Below are 17,695 nucleotides of genomic sequence, written 5' to 3' on the forward strand. Positions count from 1 at the left end.
AAATTTAATATACATATATTACAATAAGGCTAATTAGTAATTTTTCTCCCCGAACTTTGACATGTACTAAATCGTGCCCCCTGAACTTTTTTGGCTGTTAAAAATTCCTCCCGAACTATTGAGGTTGTTAAATTTAAGGACTTTTGTCTAATTTCATTCAATTTTACTGTTTCAGTGATTGTTTATGTACTAAACCATGCTCCCTAGACTTTGATATCTACCAAATCATGCCCCTCAAACTTTGATATGTACTAAATCATGCCCCTTGAACTTTCATCCATGTTAGAATTTTTTTACTAAAATTAGACAAAAGTCCTTAAATTTAACAATCTCAAGAGTTCGGGGGGAATTTTTAACGGTAAAAAAAGTTCAGGGGGCATGATTTAGTACATGTCAAAGTTCGAGGGGAAAAATTACTAATTAGCCTACAATTAATATAGGTGCCGTTTGGTAACACTTTTGTTTTTTAATTTTTTAATCACAAAATGAAAGTAAAATTTTTGTGTTTAAAAAATTTATTTTTAAAAAACAAAAATGCGTTCTGTAACCACTTTTGTTTTTCAATTTTAAAAACAGAAAACAAAAGTGTGTTCTGTAAATTTGATTTTATTACAGTCGGGTCAAGATCCGGGGTTGGATTAGGGTTCGGGTCAGAAGCCAGATTCAGCGCCAAGGCCGTGAGGAGGGGATTTGGGTCCGGGTCTGATTGTAATATCCAAAGGATTGATTAAGAAAAAAAATTGCTTAAAAAAGTTTTGAAAGTGAACTTTTTTTGTTTTTAAAATTTTGATTTCTAATTATAAAATTAAAAAGTAAAAACAGTTTTATAGAACATATTTTTAAAAAATATTTTCACTTTTCCATTTTTAAAAACAGAAAACTGATTAAAAAAGTGTTACCAAACGCTACCATAACATTTAAAAAACTAATATTACATTTAATATTATTACTTAATATTACTTAACATTAACCTAATTATATATATAAATTTATGTGCTGACCTTTTTCTAACTATGCAAAGTGGTTTGGAACCATAATTCGATCATTAAATTCGTGGAATATGAACACAAATTTTATTCCACACATCACTTATTATACGGAAAGTGCTTTTTTCAAATTACTTTATTAATGATGAAATGACCATAGAATTAGTCAATTATTCTAAAAGAATTATTATAGATTTTTTGTTTGGTTTATAAATTATTATTATTCAGCAAAAAAGTATGTTCTGATTATTCCCTTGCTTAATTAAAATTTATAGCATTAATTTGTATTCATAAAAAATAATAATATTTTTTTTCACTAATATTGTTCTACTTTGTTTAAATAAGTATTTAAAGATAATAGTTACTTTCGTAAAAAAGAAAAAGTTAATTAAGATTTTTTGTTTTGTGAATTTTAACATATATTAAATTATATCTCTTAAATTTTTAAGACTATTAAAAATTTCTCTAAATTATTAGAATTGTTGGATTTAAGAACTGATTTTTTAATTTTTTTTTTTATATTTTAGTAAGAAAAGTCTAACATGGATTAAAGTTTTAATAATTTGATTTGGTACATCTCAAAGTTTGAAGGATATGATTTGGTACATCTCAAAGTCTAGAAAGCATGATTTAGTACATAATCAATCACAGAATTAGTTAAATTTAATGAAACTAAACAAATGTTCTTAAATGCAACAATCTCAATAGTTTAAGAAAATTTTTTAATAACTAAAAAAGCTTAAGGAATATAATTTAATATATGTCAAAATTTAATAGTAAAAATCATAATTAACCAAAAAAAAAAAAAAAACAATAATAGTTGCTAGAAGCAAAGGTCCTCTTTACCACTATTCTATCTTTTCTTCTTTTGAAAAGTAACCAATGATCCTCTTAAATGCTATAGGAGACAATTTTTTACTACTTCCTCTGAAAAAAGAACATAGTTCTTCTGAAAATAGACAATTTTCCCTTTCTTTTTACTAAAAATATGATTGGTTCTCAACCAAAATAGCAGCAAGTATCTTCAACTACTCAACCCAAAATTAAAAATAAAAATAAAAGATGTATTTGTTTGAAGAAGACCAAACTAAATTAAGCAAAAAAAAACCAAACTAATATTAAAACAGTAACAATCTCACTCACTACATTTTACCCGAAAAACAAAAACATGTCGTTTGCAACACGAACGACATAAAATTCTATGATGTCTATTTTTTCACTAAGATGCCTTTTACTTGAATTTTTTTTTTTTTTTACTGGACCCCAATTTTCATACCATTCTTCTTTTTCACTTTTGTCTCATTTTTTTATTTTTATTTTTAAGATAAAAAATTAAAATATATTAATTTCCATTTATTTGAGGAAAAAAATAATTAAAAAATAATTTAGTTGTTATGAAGGCACTGTGAGCCGTGAGAGGTATATGCAGACAGCGCAGGGCCTAAGAGCTCTGCGAGTCCCAATTGGTGGGTGCTCAAGAAGAGAGGAGCTGTACCAAAACCCCAAAACTCAAAAACCCAAGACAGGTAATGACGTAGGCAAGATCTTCTTCTTCTTTCTCCACAGTTGTATATTTAGCCTAATCCACCTCTATCTCCATCTCTCCTCCTTGTTGGGTTTATAATTCATCCATCACCATTTCAGGTTCTGATCCAATTTGGGTCTTCTTTTTATTCGAAAATTCTCCCCCAATTTTTATGATTAATTTTTCTTTTTCTAACATTTTGGGATTTTTGTCTCCGTATTGAATCTTTTCAATTCTGCATCTGAAATGGGTCTTACTGTATACGTTGTTTCTCTAATGGGATTTTGTCAAAATTAATGAACTCACATCGTTGCTGTGTTATACGGAGACTAAACTATGCCATTTGTTATGTTTAACCTTCACACGAAGAAACATGTTGTTATATTCTATATTTGGATTATGTTAAAAATTTGATCTTGTGATGAATACGTTTAACTTAGTTTAATGTGTTTTTCTATGCAGTTGCTTGTTAATGAGCTTAGGAGGGAGAGTGTGAACATGTAACTTTCGATGCAGATCTGTTGCCATTGGATTACTTTTTCGAAACAAAGAAATGGTTATGCAGTATAAATAGATATAGCCTTAGCCAACTGTGTTTTGGATTGTCTGCGAAATCAAAACAGTTTCTTTTAGCGAAGGCGTTACCAGCTTACTGATATCAGGGCTGCTGTCCATTCAGTTAAGTTGGTACCGTCTTTGCACCATGCCATATTATATTCAGAGACTCTTTAACACTTGCAAAGCTTCGTTTTCCCCGAATGGCCCTGTTTCAGAAGAAAGCCTTGAAAAAGTTCGTGCAATGCTAGGTGAGAATACATGATTCCTTACAGTGATTATTCAACTTATTGCCTGCCTGCCTGCCTGTCTATTTTGTTTTGTTAGTTATCCAATGAAATCTATATCAAACAAATATTGTATGAAGATTGAATGGAACCTATACAAAGCTTGAAACTTTTGTAAACCACTCTAGGAAACTTGATTATATTCTTTAACTTTCACATGAATTTCATTGAGTCAGCAAACTACCATTTTTATTTTTTTCAAAATCAAGTTTTATAGGTTTATCAATGGCTGAATGAAGATTGAACCACCTGCACTGTCTCATTAGTGTCACTATTATTTTCTCTTGCTGGTATTTTTTGTTCACTTTTTAAATTTTTTATGTTCTTAAAATACATTATGTGGAGTTGCACTTAGTACTACTCAGTCTCACAAAAACCTACCCACCAGACCACGTGAGCTAGCTTCAAATGGTTGATTGAAATAGTCTATTAAGCTTTTCCTTTGGGTTCACTGCACAATTTATGTGAAAATGTCTCCAGGAAGCATCACAGTGTAGGCATTTGTGTCTTTAAAGTTTCTCAATATTTACCAAGCATCCGATCTGCTCAGTTGGTTGACATTTAGAGGTGGATGCACATGCCCATTCTGATATGCGATATCTTTTTAAGACTTCTAGATGATGATTCATCAAATATGTTTACTGATGCTTTGACAGGAAACACTGGCTTGTCAGTTCAGTGTAGATAAATACAGATGTACCCTTTAGAAATGTAGTGGAAGCTAAAAAACTTTCTTTAACTATGCCTACTGATATTTTTAATATCTTTTCAACATACTAAGGCTGATAAAACTCATTTCATAACTTGTATGATAAAGGATAAAGGATAAAACATTGAGAGCTGCTATGAGGTCTCCTATAGTCCCAGTAGAACTATCGGGTTTAAATTTATTGAAAGAAACTAACATGACAAAGGAGAAACAAATTCGATATTTGTTTTACAATGAAGAAGTCATAAAAGCCTCATGCTTTTTGTATAAAAACAATTACATCTTAAATGTGTAGGATAATCCGATGGAGTATTGAGTATCCATCTATTGACAGTCACATTTCAGTATAAAATATGCAATATATATGAAATCTTTATTGGTATTAGATGCATTTCAATGTGTATACACTATGCAGTATGGGTCTTGCTCACTTCTTCAATAACTACAAAACATTGAAAAAGAAACAAAAGAAAAGAAAAATAGTGACTGTGTGTGAAGATACGTTGGACACATGTGATGTTTGAGTATGAAAAGTAGCCAAACTTAAACTGCTTGTACTTAGGATTTCAATGCATGTTTGTTGACAATATTAAGTAGTAGCTCACTCTGCACATTTAGACCAATTATATATTATTTTATTGTTTGAACATGCTGCCAGTTCAGGTCCATAAACTATGGTTTATACTTGGGTAGATAATGATCTACTTTACGATAAGTTTTTTTAAGAAATCGGTACTGTATAGTGTGTATTGGTCCACAAGTCAAATGATTTTGTTTTTGGTTTCTTAAACACTGTAAACTTTGCCTACTTGATATACAAGATTTCTACACATTCTCCTTCGACATTTCTACTTATCTAGAATTTTAGGCTACAAGTATTTATGGCTCATGAAATGTCTTATATTTAATCTTTGTCACAGTTACATGCTTCTCATGGGGTCATCACTCTACTACTAGTTTTCACTGTTTTAATGATATAATTGTATTTTTCAGAAAAAATAAAGCCTTCTGATGTAGGTCTAGAACAGGAGGCACAATTGGTACGTAACTGGCCAGGTACTTTGCCTGAACGTAATGGCCGTCATCAATCACTGCCACCAATCAAATACTTGCATTTGCATGAGGATGACAGCTTCTCTGTAAGCATTAACTTTAAGTGAATTGTGACTTTCAACCAAAAAAAAGGAACCACTGATTGCTGGTTACAAATATATATTGGTTGGTTTTTAAAAGCAATCCAGGAAAAATATTAAGTCAGGTTTTGATACTAGTAGAACATCCAACTTATATAGTTCAAGTAGAATTAAAGATGACCATTGACATAAAGTTAAAGTTTCACCGAACTTCTTTGATGTTTCTGATTTTTTCTCAGATAGGAATTTTCTGCATGCCACCTTCTTCGATCATACCTCTCCATAATCATCCTGGAATGACTGTGTTGAGCAAGCTTATTTATGGTTCATTATATGTTAATTCCTATGACTGGCTCGATTTACCAAGACCAGATGACCCTTTTGAAGGTGCGTTTTCCCTCTCTGCGACTCATCACTCAATTATTTTCATCTTTAGATTCATGCACTTCGTACAAGAAGAAATTTTTTTAGGGGTAGTAGACATTAAATTGCATGGATCAGATGGTTCGTATGTATTTATAAACACCCATACCCGGGCACCTCTTTGTAAGCTTGAAGCTGGAACTGTATATGGCTGCTTATTATGCTTAATACTTTCTCTTCCTCTCTCTCCTTTTTGAGGAAGGAGGAATTTTTGTTCTTCAAAGAGCAAGGGTAGGATACTAACACAATGTTCATCACAGTAGTAAACAAAATGTATGTTACTTAATAGCTGATTTCTCCTCTGTGTGTTATTATTTTCTCATTTGGGTGGTTTAAGTTGTTTACTTTAGTTTTCATGAGTGGAATGCTAACTGTGTTTGTAAGCTTGAAGTTAAAACAATACACGGCCTGGTAGCCCTCACCTCCCTTCTTTATGGGAGGATGGTAACAATGAACCTTCCAGTACTTTAAAAATTGTTTCATTAATATGTTCTTATTCTCATTTAGGATAGGACGATTTATGCATCTTGATGATACATTTGGAATAGGGGGATCTGGGTGCAGTGGAGTTTTAGAGTTTTCAAGAATTTATTTCTTGTTTTTTTATTTTCATGAGTGAATGCAGGGATTCTCAGTTTATGTTCTCTCTTTTGGTCTGATAGTACATTGGTTGGTCTTTATTAACATGTCTGATCTATGTCAGACTTATATGTTGTGACCAAGGATTTCAGAACTTGTAGCTTACAGTTTATATCTTGGATTGTCACAGTTTATATCATTGTGAATAATTTGGATCTTCACAGTTAATCAACTTAGGTTTCAATAACTAAAAAGTTATGGTCACTTGAGGATTGCAAAATTTATTGGATAGGTAGATTAAATGTGTGAGTGGTCCAAAATTATTGAAAAGAGAAAAGGGAAAAGAAGATTATGAAAGTTGTGTGCAGCATCACTTGGTTCCAGAATTGCTAATTGTACTTTTTTTTTTGTCAACATCACTCTATTGGATTGAAAAAATAAAGGAGCACCATAACAGATTATTGCCAAATGTACTTTTAATATCATTAAAAAGAAAGAAAAAAAGAAAAGAAAAGAAGACGACAAGAGAATAGAAAGAAGCTAACTGACCATCATTGGTCTTTAGAAACTTTTTTCAAGCAAAATTTCTAGTTGTCTATCTTCATTTACTTGATAATTTCCACTAGCACAAAGCCACCTTTTATATAGGCCCAAATTTCATAACCTAGGCTGGAAGATAAGAGGGAAATCTGTACCTTGCCTGAAATGGGGACAACTAAAACCCATCTATAAAGAACTGAATAAGTTTTCTCTGATTAAACAAAAATCTGAGTTTATTGTAATAGTTAGTTGCATGGATTGCCATGCTTGAAATGACCACAACAGTTTGATGGTGCTCTGCTATGTGTTAGTGTGTATGGTAGCTGTATAATGAAGTTGAATACTAACAAGTCTATTGTAGCTTTTCACGGCCCAGCTGTGTCTATTTTTTTTTTTTCTAAATATGGCTGAGGATTGTAGAGTAGATGCTTATTTAACTGGCTTATGGACAAAGTGGATGCTAATCACAAAGAACTTAAAAAAAAATATACATTTTTTGTGCTTTCCAATCTACAAAAGACATAAACAAAGAGATTTCATGTAAAACCTAATGAAATTAGAAACCGATTGCCTTGGTTTCTTCTTCATGGATTCTAACTGTCGATGCTGTTTCTAGTAGGGTTTTTGTTCCACATCTATAATTGGTAAAAGGAACAAATGTAGCTTGCTGTCTTTATCTGTTTCTCCACTTCCACTTCCACTTCCATATCCATTTTTTCTGCTCATTTGACTTGAATTGATCAACAAGCTGTTCTTAAATATGTGCAGCTAGACCAGCAAAGCTTGTTAGAGATACTGAGATGATAGCACCCTGTCCAGCGACAATACTTTATCCAACAAGTGGAGGTAACATACATTGTTTCAGAGCGTTGACTCCCTGTGCCATATTCGACATCCTATCCCCACCATACTCATCAGAAAATGGACGACATTGCACTTATTTCCGAACATCCCCAAGAAAAGATTTGCCAGGTAATGAAAGCTTTACTTTTTTTCTTTTAACGAGTAATGCCGTCAGTTTCTATTTTTCGGCGATCTATTAGAAGTAGGAGTTCTTTCAACTTGAAAGATTAAGTGAATTATAATTCACACAAGTCTATATTCTTTTTTGGAATAAAGGTAGCCTTGAGTTGGATGGAGTTACAATCCCTGAAGTGACTTGGTTAGAGGAACATCAACCTCCTGACAACTTTGTGATTCGGAGAGGGCTGTACAAGGGTCCTGTTATTAGAACTTGAGAATTTCTTATTTTGATGTTCCTTACATTTTAGTCAAATTTGGTTTACTTGATAGGAAACATTGAGGGGAACTATGGTATATGAGTGGTTGAAATGGCCATGGCAATAATGTTTTTGGCTATGTAAGTTGGGCATTTGGTTTTGTACATAATAAAACAGCCGTACACTCGTTGATTTACTTACTGACCTCACATTAAACTTGTAGAGTAGTCTCTGAAAGTTGGGAAACACTTGTTGTTGAAGGACTATTCATCTCAGAATTGGTTTGTTTAATTATGCAATAATGATATTAGCTTATTACAGCCTTGTCTTCTTGCCCCACCCCCCAAAATATATCTTTGGTTCACAAAACCAAGTATTTATGCATTTCCAAAGCAATTCTGATTCACCAAGTTTGGCTTTGCAGTCTCCCTAGCATTTTCATATGTTTAATGAAATAATCAATATTATTTGTTCAATTTGGTTTCTGTTCCTATCTAACCATTTAAAGTTATTGATTTCCTAATTTAGTTTTCAAGCATAGATTTTTCGAGGTTAGACATGAAACGAATTCGTATGGTCTTTAAACATTTACACATTTTAATTTTGTGCTGTTCATATGTTCTTGAGCCACCCATCAGGCCCAAACCGTAAAAGTACCCCATTTTGATAGGGAAATTTACATGGTATACTAACTTTTTTTTTTACAAAAATACTGTCAGGCGGTATTTTTTACTTTTTTACTGTATTTTTTTATAAGTTACATACTGCAGTATGCTGTGTTAAGTTTCACTGGTGTTTTACTAGTGTTATACTGTTGTTTTGAGTTATACCGCTTTGTGTTTTACTGGTGTTTTATAAAAACACAGTATTTTTGAAAAAATTTCCGTGTAACAGTATTTTTGTAAAAGTTAACCAAAATTTCAGTATTTTTGTAAATTTCCCTTTTGATATCCACATCTTTAGCTTTGAATATGATTAACGAAACGATTTTTAATTTTGTCGTTTGAAATAACTTAGTACATAATTCAAGTATTCAAATTCCTGCTAGTGAAAATTTTGAGCTTGAAATAATTTTTGAATGAAATTTTAGTCTAAGAATATATTATTCGACTTATTAACTTTCACAAATTATTTAGAGAATTTAGTTATGTTAGTGCTTTGTTCTTATTAGAAATGTAGAAAAGACAAATCCACAGTGTAACAGAGAGTGTTAATGAGAGAATAGACATGTGATGGTTGTGTTGATATAATATGATCATCCAATACAATACAACAGTTCTTCTGTTGTGTGTGTATGTGTGTCTCCAAGGTAGTCAGATCTGATAGGGTGCCTATGTTCGCGGCGACTCTTTTGCCAACGCACCACTTGAGTGAGTGAGTGACCATCTTTACCAATATATTCTTCAGCATGATATATACAAATATAAATAATATATATTCTCTTCATTTCTATATATAAAATCCATTTCTAATTACCATACACTATAATTTAACGACATTTTAATATTATCGACCATCTCTTTTCCATCAATATAGGCATGATTCGCGAGTATAATACATTTTTTTTTTCATTTGAAAGGATAATGCATTCTTTCTATTAAGGAAATTTTATCATGAATATATATATTTTAGCCTCTCATTTTTTTTATCTCAAGTTCTTGAATTGAAAAACATGAACAATCAAGTTAATTTTATTATATCTTCTCAAAAAAAAAAAAAAAGTTAATTTTATTATTATTTTTTTTGATGTATAATAGATATAATTAATTAATTTATTTTTAATTTAATATGTGGTTTTTATTCAATCAAAAAATTAAGGGATTTGTTTGACTTCTTAAATTAAAAACTGTTTTCAGTTTTGAAAAATAGAAAATAATTTTTAAAAACTAATATGAGGTTTTTGGCTAAATTTTTTAAAAACAATTTTTAAAAATTGAGTTTTAAAAAACTAGAAAATAATAAACATCAAATGTTATTTTTTATTTTCAAAAATATTTTTTTTATCTAACATATTCATTTTTATATTTTTGCTCCAGGTCGGGTTCCTAGTATAGGTCTGGATTCAAGTTCTCGTCGGGGTTTGGGGTTCAGGTTCAGGTTCGGGCTAGAGTCCGAGTCGGGGTTCGGGTTCAGGTCCGAGTCAGGGTTCGAAGTTCAGGTTTGGGGTTCGGGTCTAGGATCTGGTTCAAGGTTGGATGGGTTCATGTCGTGGTATGGTATAGAATATTATTTTTTTAGTAAAGAAATCTAAAAATATTTTAAAAAATCCGAAAAATAAAAATGTAGCCAAAAAAAAAAAAATATATTCTATTTTTGAAAACTGAAAAAGTAAAGACAGCCAAATAACCTCTAAATTTGCTAGTAGCTAAAAATGTAGGCGCACATAATTATAAACTAAGAATTCCATCATATTAATAATAATAGTCAGGTATAATATGCATCATCATAACGTTAAAAGGGAATTAGGGGATATGAACTTACGTAATATGAACACTTCCAATTTTTTTTGGTTAAACAAATCAATAATAGTATAGAGCGACACATACCAACTTTTGAAGAAGTTAGCTATAGTAATTAAAACTATTCTATTAGATATTATAATACTATATTAATATTAATATGGCGCATAACCCGGTCAAGAATTATATTTGACGGGTCAGTGGAACCAAGTTGTCCTATATTATGAATTCTCTGCTCATTTCTTTATTTCTTATTAACCTATTCTTTTGTCACTATTACTTACTTACATAGATCGAAATACAATAATAGTACTATATACATTAATAGAAAATTCCTCATTTTCTTAACTGCACGAGACCCAATTTCCTTCTCCCCCAAACTTACTTTATTATATACTTCGAATATTTGTCTTACTATATTCATAAAAAAATAAGTAGATCAATCTCTCTCGCCCTCGCTCCCTCTATTTAATGATTTAATTAATTACAGCTATTAACTATATTATAAGGATTTTACTTATTTTAATTTTAAATATTTTGGATCCGATAATATTAAACACCAATAATATAATTCTTTTATAACATTTCTCAAACTAAATATATATGCACATATTTTCGAGTCAAATTTGGTTGTCTTGTAGCCCAACCTAATCCTTGAGATGATGATGCCTATTTGAGACTTTTTTTCATATTAAATTAAGTATGTCTTATGTCATGACAAAAATATTTAAATTCCTTCAAAGATGCCTTGGAAAGTAAATTCTTGGTCATTTAGGAAAAAAACATTGAGATTACAGACAAACAAAATAATCCAGGGAATATTAAATGGATCTGAATGAACATATAAATAAATTAAAATATATCATAATCTAATATCTTTCTTATTCCCTATGCTCGATCGATCGAGCAAGCAAGCTAGCAATTTATTTATTTATTTATTTATGAATATATTGTTTGTTTTTTTCTTTTTGTGCTTATCTTTTCCACCTTTCACTCTTCTTCTGGTCCTCTAATAGTCTTATTACCTCAGTTTTTATAACCCTATATGGATGCTATTATTCATCATAGTCGTGATTCTCATCATTAATTCATTTGTTATTTATATAGGGGCTATATATATATATGTATAATATTTCTAGTAACTCAAAAAATAAAAAGAAATATCGTCGCATACTTAACCATATTATTAGCAATCATATATTATATACTCATCTCTAGCTATAATATCTAATATATTAATTGTAGTTTTAAGGTATTTCTTATTCATTAAAAGAGAATATATATATATGAAAATATAAAATAAATTAGTTTATGTTTCTAGCTAGTATATACAACCAATATTTCTATTGAAGAACATGTTAATCCTAAAAGACGGATCCGATCCGATGCATGCATGCAGCTCATTAATTTATATATATATATATATATATATAAATATAGGTGTCTCTAAATTTATATCATATGATATGTGTACTCTTGTTTATTTTTTTCTTCTTTTTTCTTTTTTCAAGTTGTAATGTAATGTGAATTTGTGTGCGTCAGTATTGCTCTTTCAATTATTATTCCAAGATATATGTTCCCTGTTTTATATAACTACCAATCGAATAATGTTCAAATAATTAACGTATTGTATTTGTTTAAAATATTACATGTACATCAAATGTAGAGAGAGAGAAGACTATATAAATGGAAAATACAAATTTGAGCTATATATATATATATATTTTTCGTCAACATCAGTTTGAGCTATATGTTAATTAAACAAGGAGGAGAGATATTCGATTCGATTTGACTCGACTCGACTCTACTCTTTAGTCTTTCCCTCCAATATTATTACATTAAGCCTTTGTAATATATAGTGATATATATATATTCATCATTAACTTGTTATCAATGATACACATTGATTATATATTTCAGTCTTTCAGAATAAGTATATATATATAATTAATTTTTTCGAAAAATGATCGGGTACATTTGCTTTGTTTAGGCTTATTATAATGTAGGTTGTAATGATTCCACACATCTTAACGAGAAAATTTAGTTTAGAGCACATAGTACCTAATATTAATATAGAGTTAGATGTTTTGGTGGATTCTTTATCATTTTGGCATCTAAAAAACCTTTTAATCAATTTTTTTTTTCATAAGTGTATGCTATATTTATTTTATTAGGACCACCTATAATTTTTTTAAAAAAATTCGGAATAATTTGTCATGCCAAAAATAAAGTTTAAATATTTTATTACACGTGTGATTTTTTTTTATGCGCATGGTAAGTAACTGTTTGAAACGTATTTTTAGCATTATAAATTATTCAAAATTTTCTAAAAAATATCCAACTAGTCCTAAATAAATACAATGTGTGTTATGAAAAAAAAGACTAAAATAGTACTTCTCAAATCTCAACAGATAAGAAGTTTACTAAAATATGGTGTACAAATATTTCCAATATAGGAGCTGTTTGATATTTGGTATTAGGAGAAGTGAAAATGAGAATTTGAAATATTTTCAGGAGCTGACACAAACTTTTGCATTTTAAAATTATTATTTTTTATATATGAATACTAATGTATATAAATATATTTAAAATATGAAATAATTCCCCCAAATTAAAAAATGATATATGAAGTAATTCTCCTATTTTTTTATATATTTTATTTTATAAAAATATATTATCAATATGTATATAAATTGACTCTTTATAATTATTTATTATTGTTAATTTTTTCATAAAATTATATAAAAAATAATAAATAAAAATTATTTTGAACACTTAGAAAGAAAAAAAAATATTGAATTATTAGTATTTTACAAATAAAAAAAATCATTATTGTAAAGAAAAAAAAAGTTGTCACATTCCATTCATACGTAAACCAAACAAAGTAATTTTTATATTATTCCCAAGCATCATTATAATATTACTGTGCACAACCAAACACGGTAATGTTACTTTTCTAGGTTTATCATTCTCTTCATCACTTTCCAAACAATATTAAACTTATTCCCATGAAATGAAATCTGCATACCAAACGAACCCTTAATACATACATACATACTTTTAGTTCAACTTATACATATGTTAAAATTGTTAGATTGGAGCATTATTTTTGACTTTACTTTTATATTTAACATATAGAAAAATTATATTTTAATACATATATATTAATATAAAAGTATACATATTATTGGAAGGGTAACCATTTTAATGATTCTTTTTTGTTTGCTTTTTGTTCTAAGATTGCTAATAGTGTGACTCACTCTGTTAGTAAATTAATTCTTTCTTTGGATAATTATTTTATTTGGTGGCTTCGCTACCCCTGCCCTAGTTGTATTAGTGTCTCCTTGTCTTGTTACTCTTTTCTTTTTTAAGGGTTTTCCCATTGGGAGTAGTCCTGAGGTTTTTATGAGGCTAGTTTTTTTGTTGTTGTTTTTTTTTTTTTTTTAAAAAAAAAGGGTTATATTATAATTATAGAAGATATCTGTTGAGATTTTATGCTCTAAATAAAACTCATTTAATCTTATTTACTATCAATGGAAGATTATAAATTATTTAGATTTACATGTAGTTTTCATGATTATAGTTTTAATATACATTTTTTTATTAAATCTAGACCATATAATTATTCACAATTAAAGTGATGTCATCACAGTAGAAGATAATTGTGATTATATGCTTCAAAGTTTTTAGTCCTAAAATTTATCAGTGCATTGAATTTATACTGACGTGATAATCAGTGATAAAATTTACTTACACAATGATATGTGGAATGTCCTTTCCAGGCATGAGCAAAGTATACTAGTATCGGATGTATTTGGTATACATTGGATTAGACCGATATCAACAGTGAAAATATATCATAAACTTACAATTATATCTTTTCTAAGTCAATATCACTTAGTTGATCTTAGATCAATTTTTCTGTTTGATCTGAAAAGGAGTACCACTCATAAAGAAAAAGGCTTCTACCATCTCTACCAGTTTAGTGTGTATATTGCTAACATCACTGAAAGTAACTGCGACCTTTATTATGAAGAGTATTTTTATACTCCCATCATTCCTTCAAGGTATGTTACCTTTCAAAAGGCTTTCTCTTTCAAAAGACCTACTTTGCTGATTGACATGAAGCAGAGAGAAGATGCCATGCTGTTCATTAATGACAACTTTTTCGCGTAGGGCTGATATCAACTTGCCAACAAATGTATGTTGATGCTCGCTTTGCTGATAACTCTTGGACAATGTCTCTAGAAGATGAAGAAAGTGGGCAGAGCGGTACTGTCATTAGGTTTGAAGTAATGTCAGAAGATGATGGTCCTCCTTATAATGACCCAATTTATTTGAGGAGAAATCTGTGTCTCTCGACCAAAGTGGTGATAGAGTTGTACCAGAGATGAAACCGAAATAGAACCCTCAGGTTGCACTTAAGCTTGTGTGCCTTAGGAAGTTGGGGAATCAGCAGGTTGTTGATGCGCCACTAATCAAAGCCTCATTAACTTGATTGTTTGTCTTGCTTTTTGTATTTCTCTTACGTACTAACCACTTATTGTTCTGTTGTCCCATAGATAATATGGGGTTTCTTTCTGCCATGGCAACCTACTCTAAGTAAAAGAAACATGCAACCAAGACTGACGAACCTCTTGCTCCATTCGAAGAAGTGTAGGAAGAGAGACAAAGTTATTGTGGCTGAAGCTTCTTCTCCATTAATAGATCCACATGTAAAGGGAAAGAGAAGTTTATTGAAAGTGAGGACGAGCCTTCTGCTTCCTCGATGGCTATTTCATTGGATGAAATTAATGTGGCTGAGTTAAGCTCCCATGAGACGGTGCTTGTGGCCAACCTGCATGTGCAAGGCAAATTTTGTTGGGGTATGGAGAGGCTCTAATTACTTTCAACGTGGAGATTAAACCTTTGGGAAGTTGGTTTCTACTAAGCCTCCTCATGTTATTCCCCAGAAGGGTTTCTGTGACATCTTTGAAGTGAATATCTTATGTCGCATTCACTTCTCTCTTTTTTGTCAAAGTCATTTTCTAACATTGTTTCTTCACTTGTAGGCTTGTGTGGGGTTTTCTTATGCTATGGACAACAAACATAAGAAAATTGTTGAACTTGTAGGGAAGTTTTCATCTATTAAGCAAAGATCCTCTGATGTCGAGACCAAGGTTACCGACTTGGAGAATGTAGTAAGTGAGCTTGAATCTAGTGTCTCAGATCTTTGAGGTGCCACAAATAATGCAAAGGACTAGGAAAGAGCTTGAAAAAAGAGGTTGCTACCGTGAGAAGAAAAACTTTCTAAGTAGAAGTCCTTTCTCAAGTCCCTTGACAAAAAGACCTTGAGTGTTGCTGAATTGGAAGGTCAAGTTCGTTGTTTCAAGGGCAAAGTGGCAGCCTTAGAGACAAAGGCAGTTGCAGATATTTTTCTTTATGAGGGCTACTATTTTGATACCGTTTACAACTCTTGGTCGGCTAATGGAGGGGCAAGTGACTTTAACTGGGAAAACTTCTCAAAGGACAAGATAGAGTTATTCTCAAGCCAATGTGAACGACGTGCAAATGATGAAGCTCTTCACGACATTAATTTTTTACTTAAATGGTGATGCTACAACCCTAATCACCTAAACTTTGCTGTACTCAAAAATGCACCAAGGGAAAATACAACGCAAATCAAGGAGCTATTGAAGAATTAGATAGCTAATCAGGACATTATCTTAGTCCTCCTTTTCTTTTATTAGCATTTAGCTTTAATATTATAGTGGGTCGTCCTGATGACCTTTTAATGTAGATATACCTTTATAAAAAATTTATTAGAATTTGTTCTAATTTAATTATAAATTAATCCAATTCAATTAGATTTTATTCCAATAGTTTTTTTTTGTTTTTTTACTTTATCCGTTACCATGTCACCTTTAACACTTATACAATATTTCATGTCTTAAGAAACTCAGTTATTGGGAGTAACGTCAACATTTCTTAACATTTCTTTAACCCATTAAAGTACTACTCAGGTGTGCATTTCTTTTTGAATGCCCATGTAAACATACTAGGGCGTATATGCCCTCCAAGTGATAAAAAAGTTCCTTCATTGGTCAGTTTCCATACTAAATCTCGTTGGACTTTCTTGATCATGAATCTTGAGGAGCTGTTACATGTTGAGCACTCATCTCCTGAACAGGAGATTTGTGGGTTGGCAGTGCTTAACTCATTAAAGAAATAACTGAAGTTACCTCAAGACCAACTCTATAAGCTTTACTCAGCTCTTGAGAGCATCGTATGTCTGTGAGCTGTAATTGATTAATAACAATAAAGTACCAAAAAAAAACTATTTTAACATTTTTATTCATAAAAAATTAAATACAATTACATAGTACTCATAGCTAAATTGAAAAAAAAGAAAAAGAAATAGCATTCATAAATTTGCATTTTTATTAGAAATAACTGAGTTGATCCCTGCCACATTGATGCCCTATTCGACTAACAGTGTAGAGACCATAACTTCGCGATGGACCTCTCAACCTATAGATGAATTCTTTACACCATTTTGGTTCAAGAGACGATCGATTCACTTGTAGGAGGTAAAGTGAATCTCGATCGAGTCATTTGAAGACAACTGCTTTATTGGTAATATCGTCTCAAATGCTCCCCAATCTTAGAATCAAGTTTCGAATGTTATAGAGATCATTAATGCCTACGTCGAGTAATTCAATCAATAGAGTGTGCGAATACTTCCCACTAAATCCTTTGAACCTCTATTATATCTAACCTCGATCATCAATGCAACCCTCTCCACTAATATAGTCTAGCTTTACACCCAAGATCAAAAAGATTTTATTAGGCTTGTAATATGGGACTTAGGTTAAGGTCGGATAAAAGTTAATATTGCTATGGCTTGTAACCTAATCTCCTCAATTCATTAAGGACCTTTCTTTCTCTCCCAAGCTCTCACCGAAAATTTATATTTAACCCACAATGAATGATTCGATTCAACTTTAATTCTCTTGCTATAGTTACTTTCCAACTAACCACACACACACACTTGAAACTCTCTCTTTCATAATATATATTGTTTTTTTTTTAATATTATTATTACAAATAAAACTAAGAATGAATTTTAGAGGTTAGGTTCGATGACTAAAGGATAAGATGAATCATGGATAAGGGGATACAGTCATTGATATTTGTTAAGAAAGAATAGGCAAATCGGCTCAAACAAGGGTGACTAAGTGAAATGACTATTTAACAGGATAACTCGAAAGACTCAATCGTCCAAAGATGACCTAGATTA

General features: G+C 30.8%; 1 protein-coding gene and 1 long non-coding RNA gene across 3 annotated transcripts; both read left to right on the forward strand.

Annotated features, from left to right (window-relative positions):
- Window positions 1-2,356: 2,356 nt before the first annotated feature.
- On the forward strand, window positions 2,357-8,277 carry LOC115701071 (plant cysteine oxidase 5). 2 transcript variants are annotated; one of them, XM_030628764.2, is made up of 6 exons: window positions 2,357-2,512; window positions 2,974-3,317; window positions 5,056-5,201; window positions 5,435-5,582; window positions 7,506-7,709; window positions 7,857-8,277. In XM_030628764.2, exons 2-6 carry the CDS (start codon window positions 3,215-3,217, stop codon window positions 7,973-7,975), a joined length of 720 nt encoding a protein of 239 aa, XP_030484624.1. In that variant the 5' UTR covers window positions 2,357-2,512; window positions 2,974-3,214; the 3' UTR covers window positions 7,976-8,277. The 2 variants fall into 2 exon arrangements, with proteins under 2 accessions (XP_030484624.1, XP_030484626.1); XM_030628766.2 differs by having other exon boundaries at window positions 2,384-2,630.
- Window positions 5,589-6,693, forward strand: LOC133030290 (uncharacterized). Its single transcript, XR_009684140.1, has 2 exons — window positions 5,589-5,849; window positions 6,010-6,693. It is a non-coding gene; the product is annotated as an uncharacterized LOC133030290 (long non-coding RNA).
- Window positions 8,278-17,695: the final 9,418 nt, after the last annotated feature.

Source organism: Cannabis sativa, chromosome 8 (genome assembly GCF_029168945.1).
Source record: "Cannabis sativa cultivar Pink pepper isolate KNU-18-1 chromosome 8, ASM2916894v1, whole genome shotgun sequence".
NCBI lineage: Eukaryota > Viridiplantae > Streptophyta > Magnoliopsida > Rosales > Cannabaceae > Cannabis > Cannabis sativa.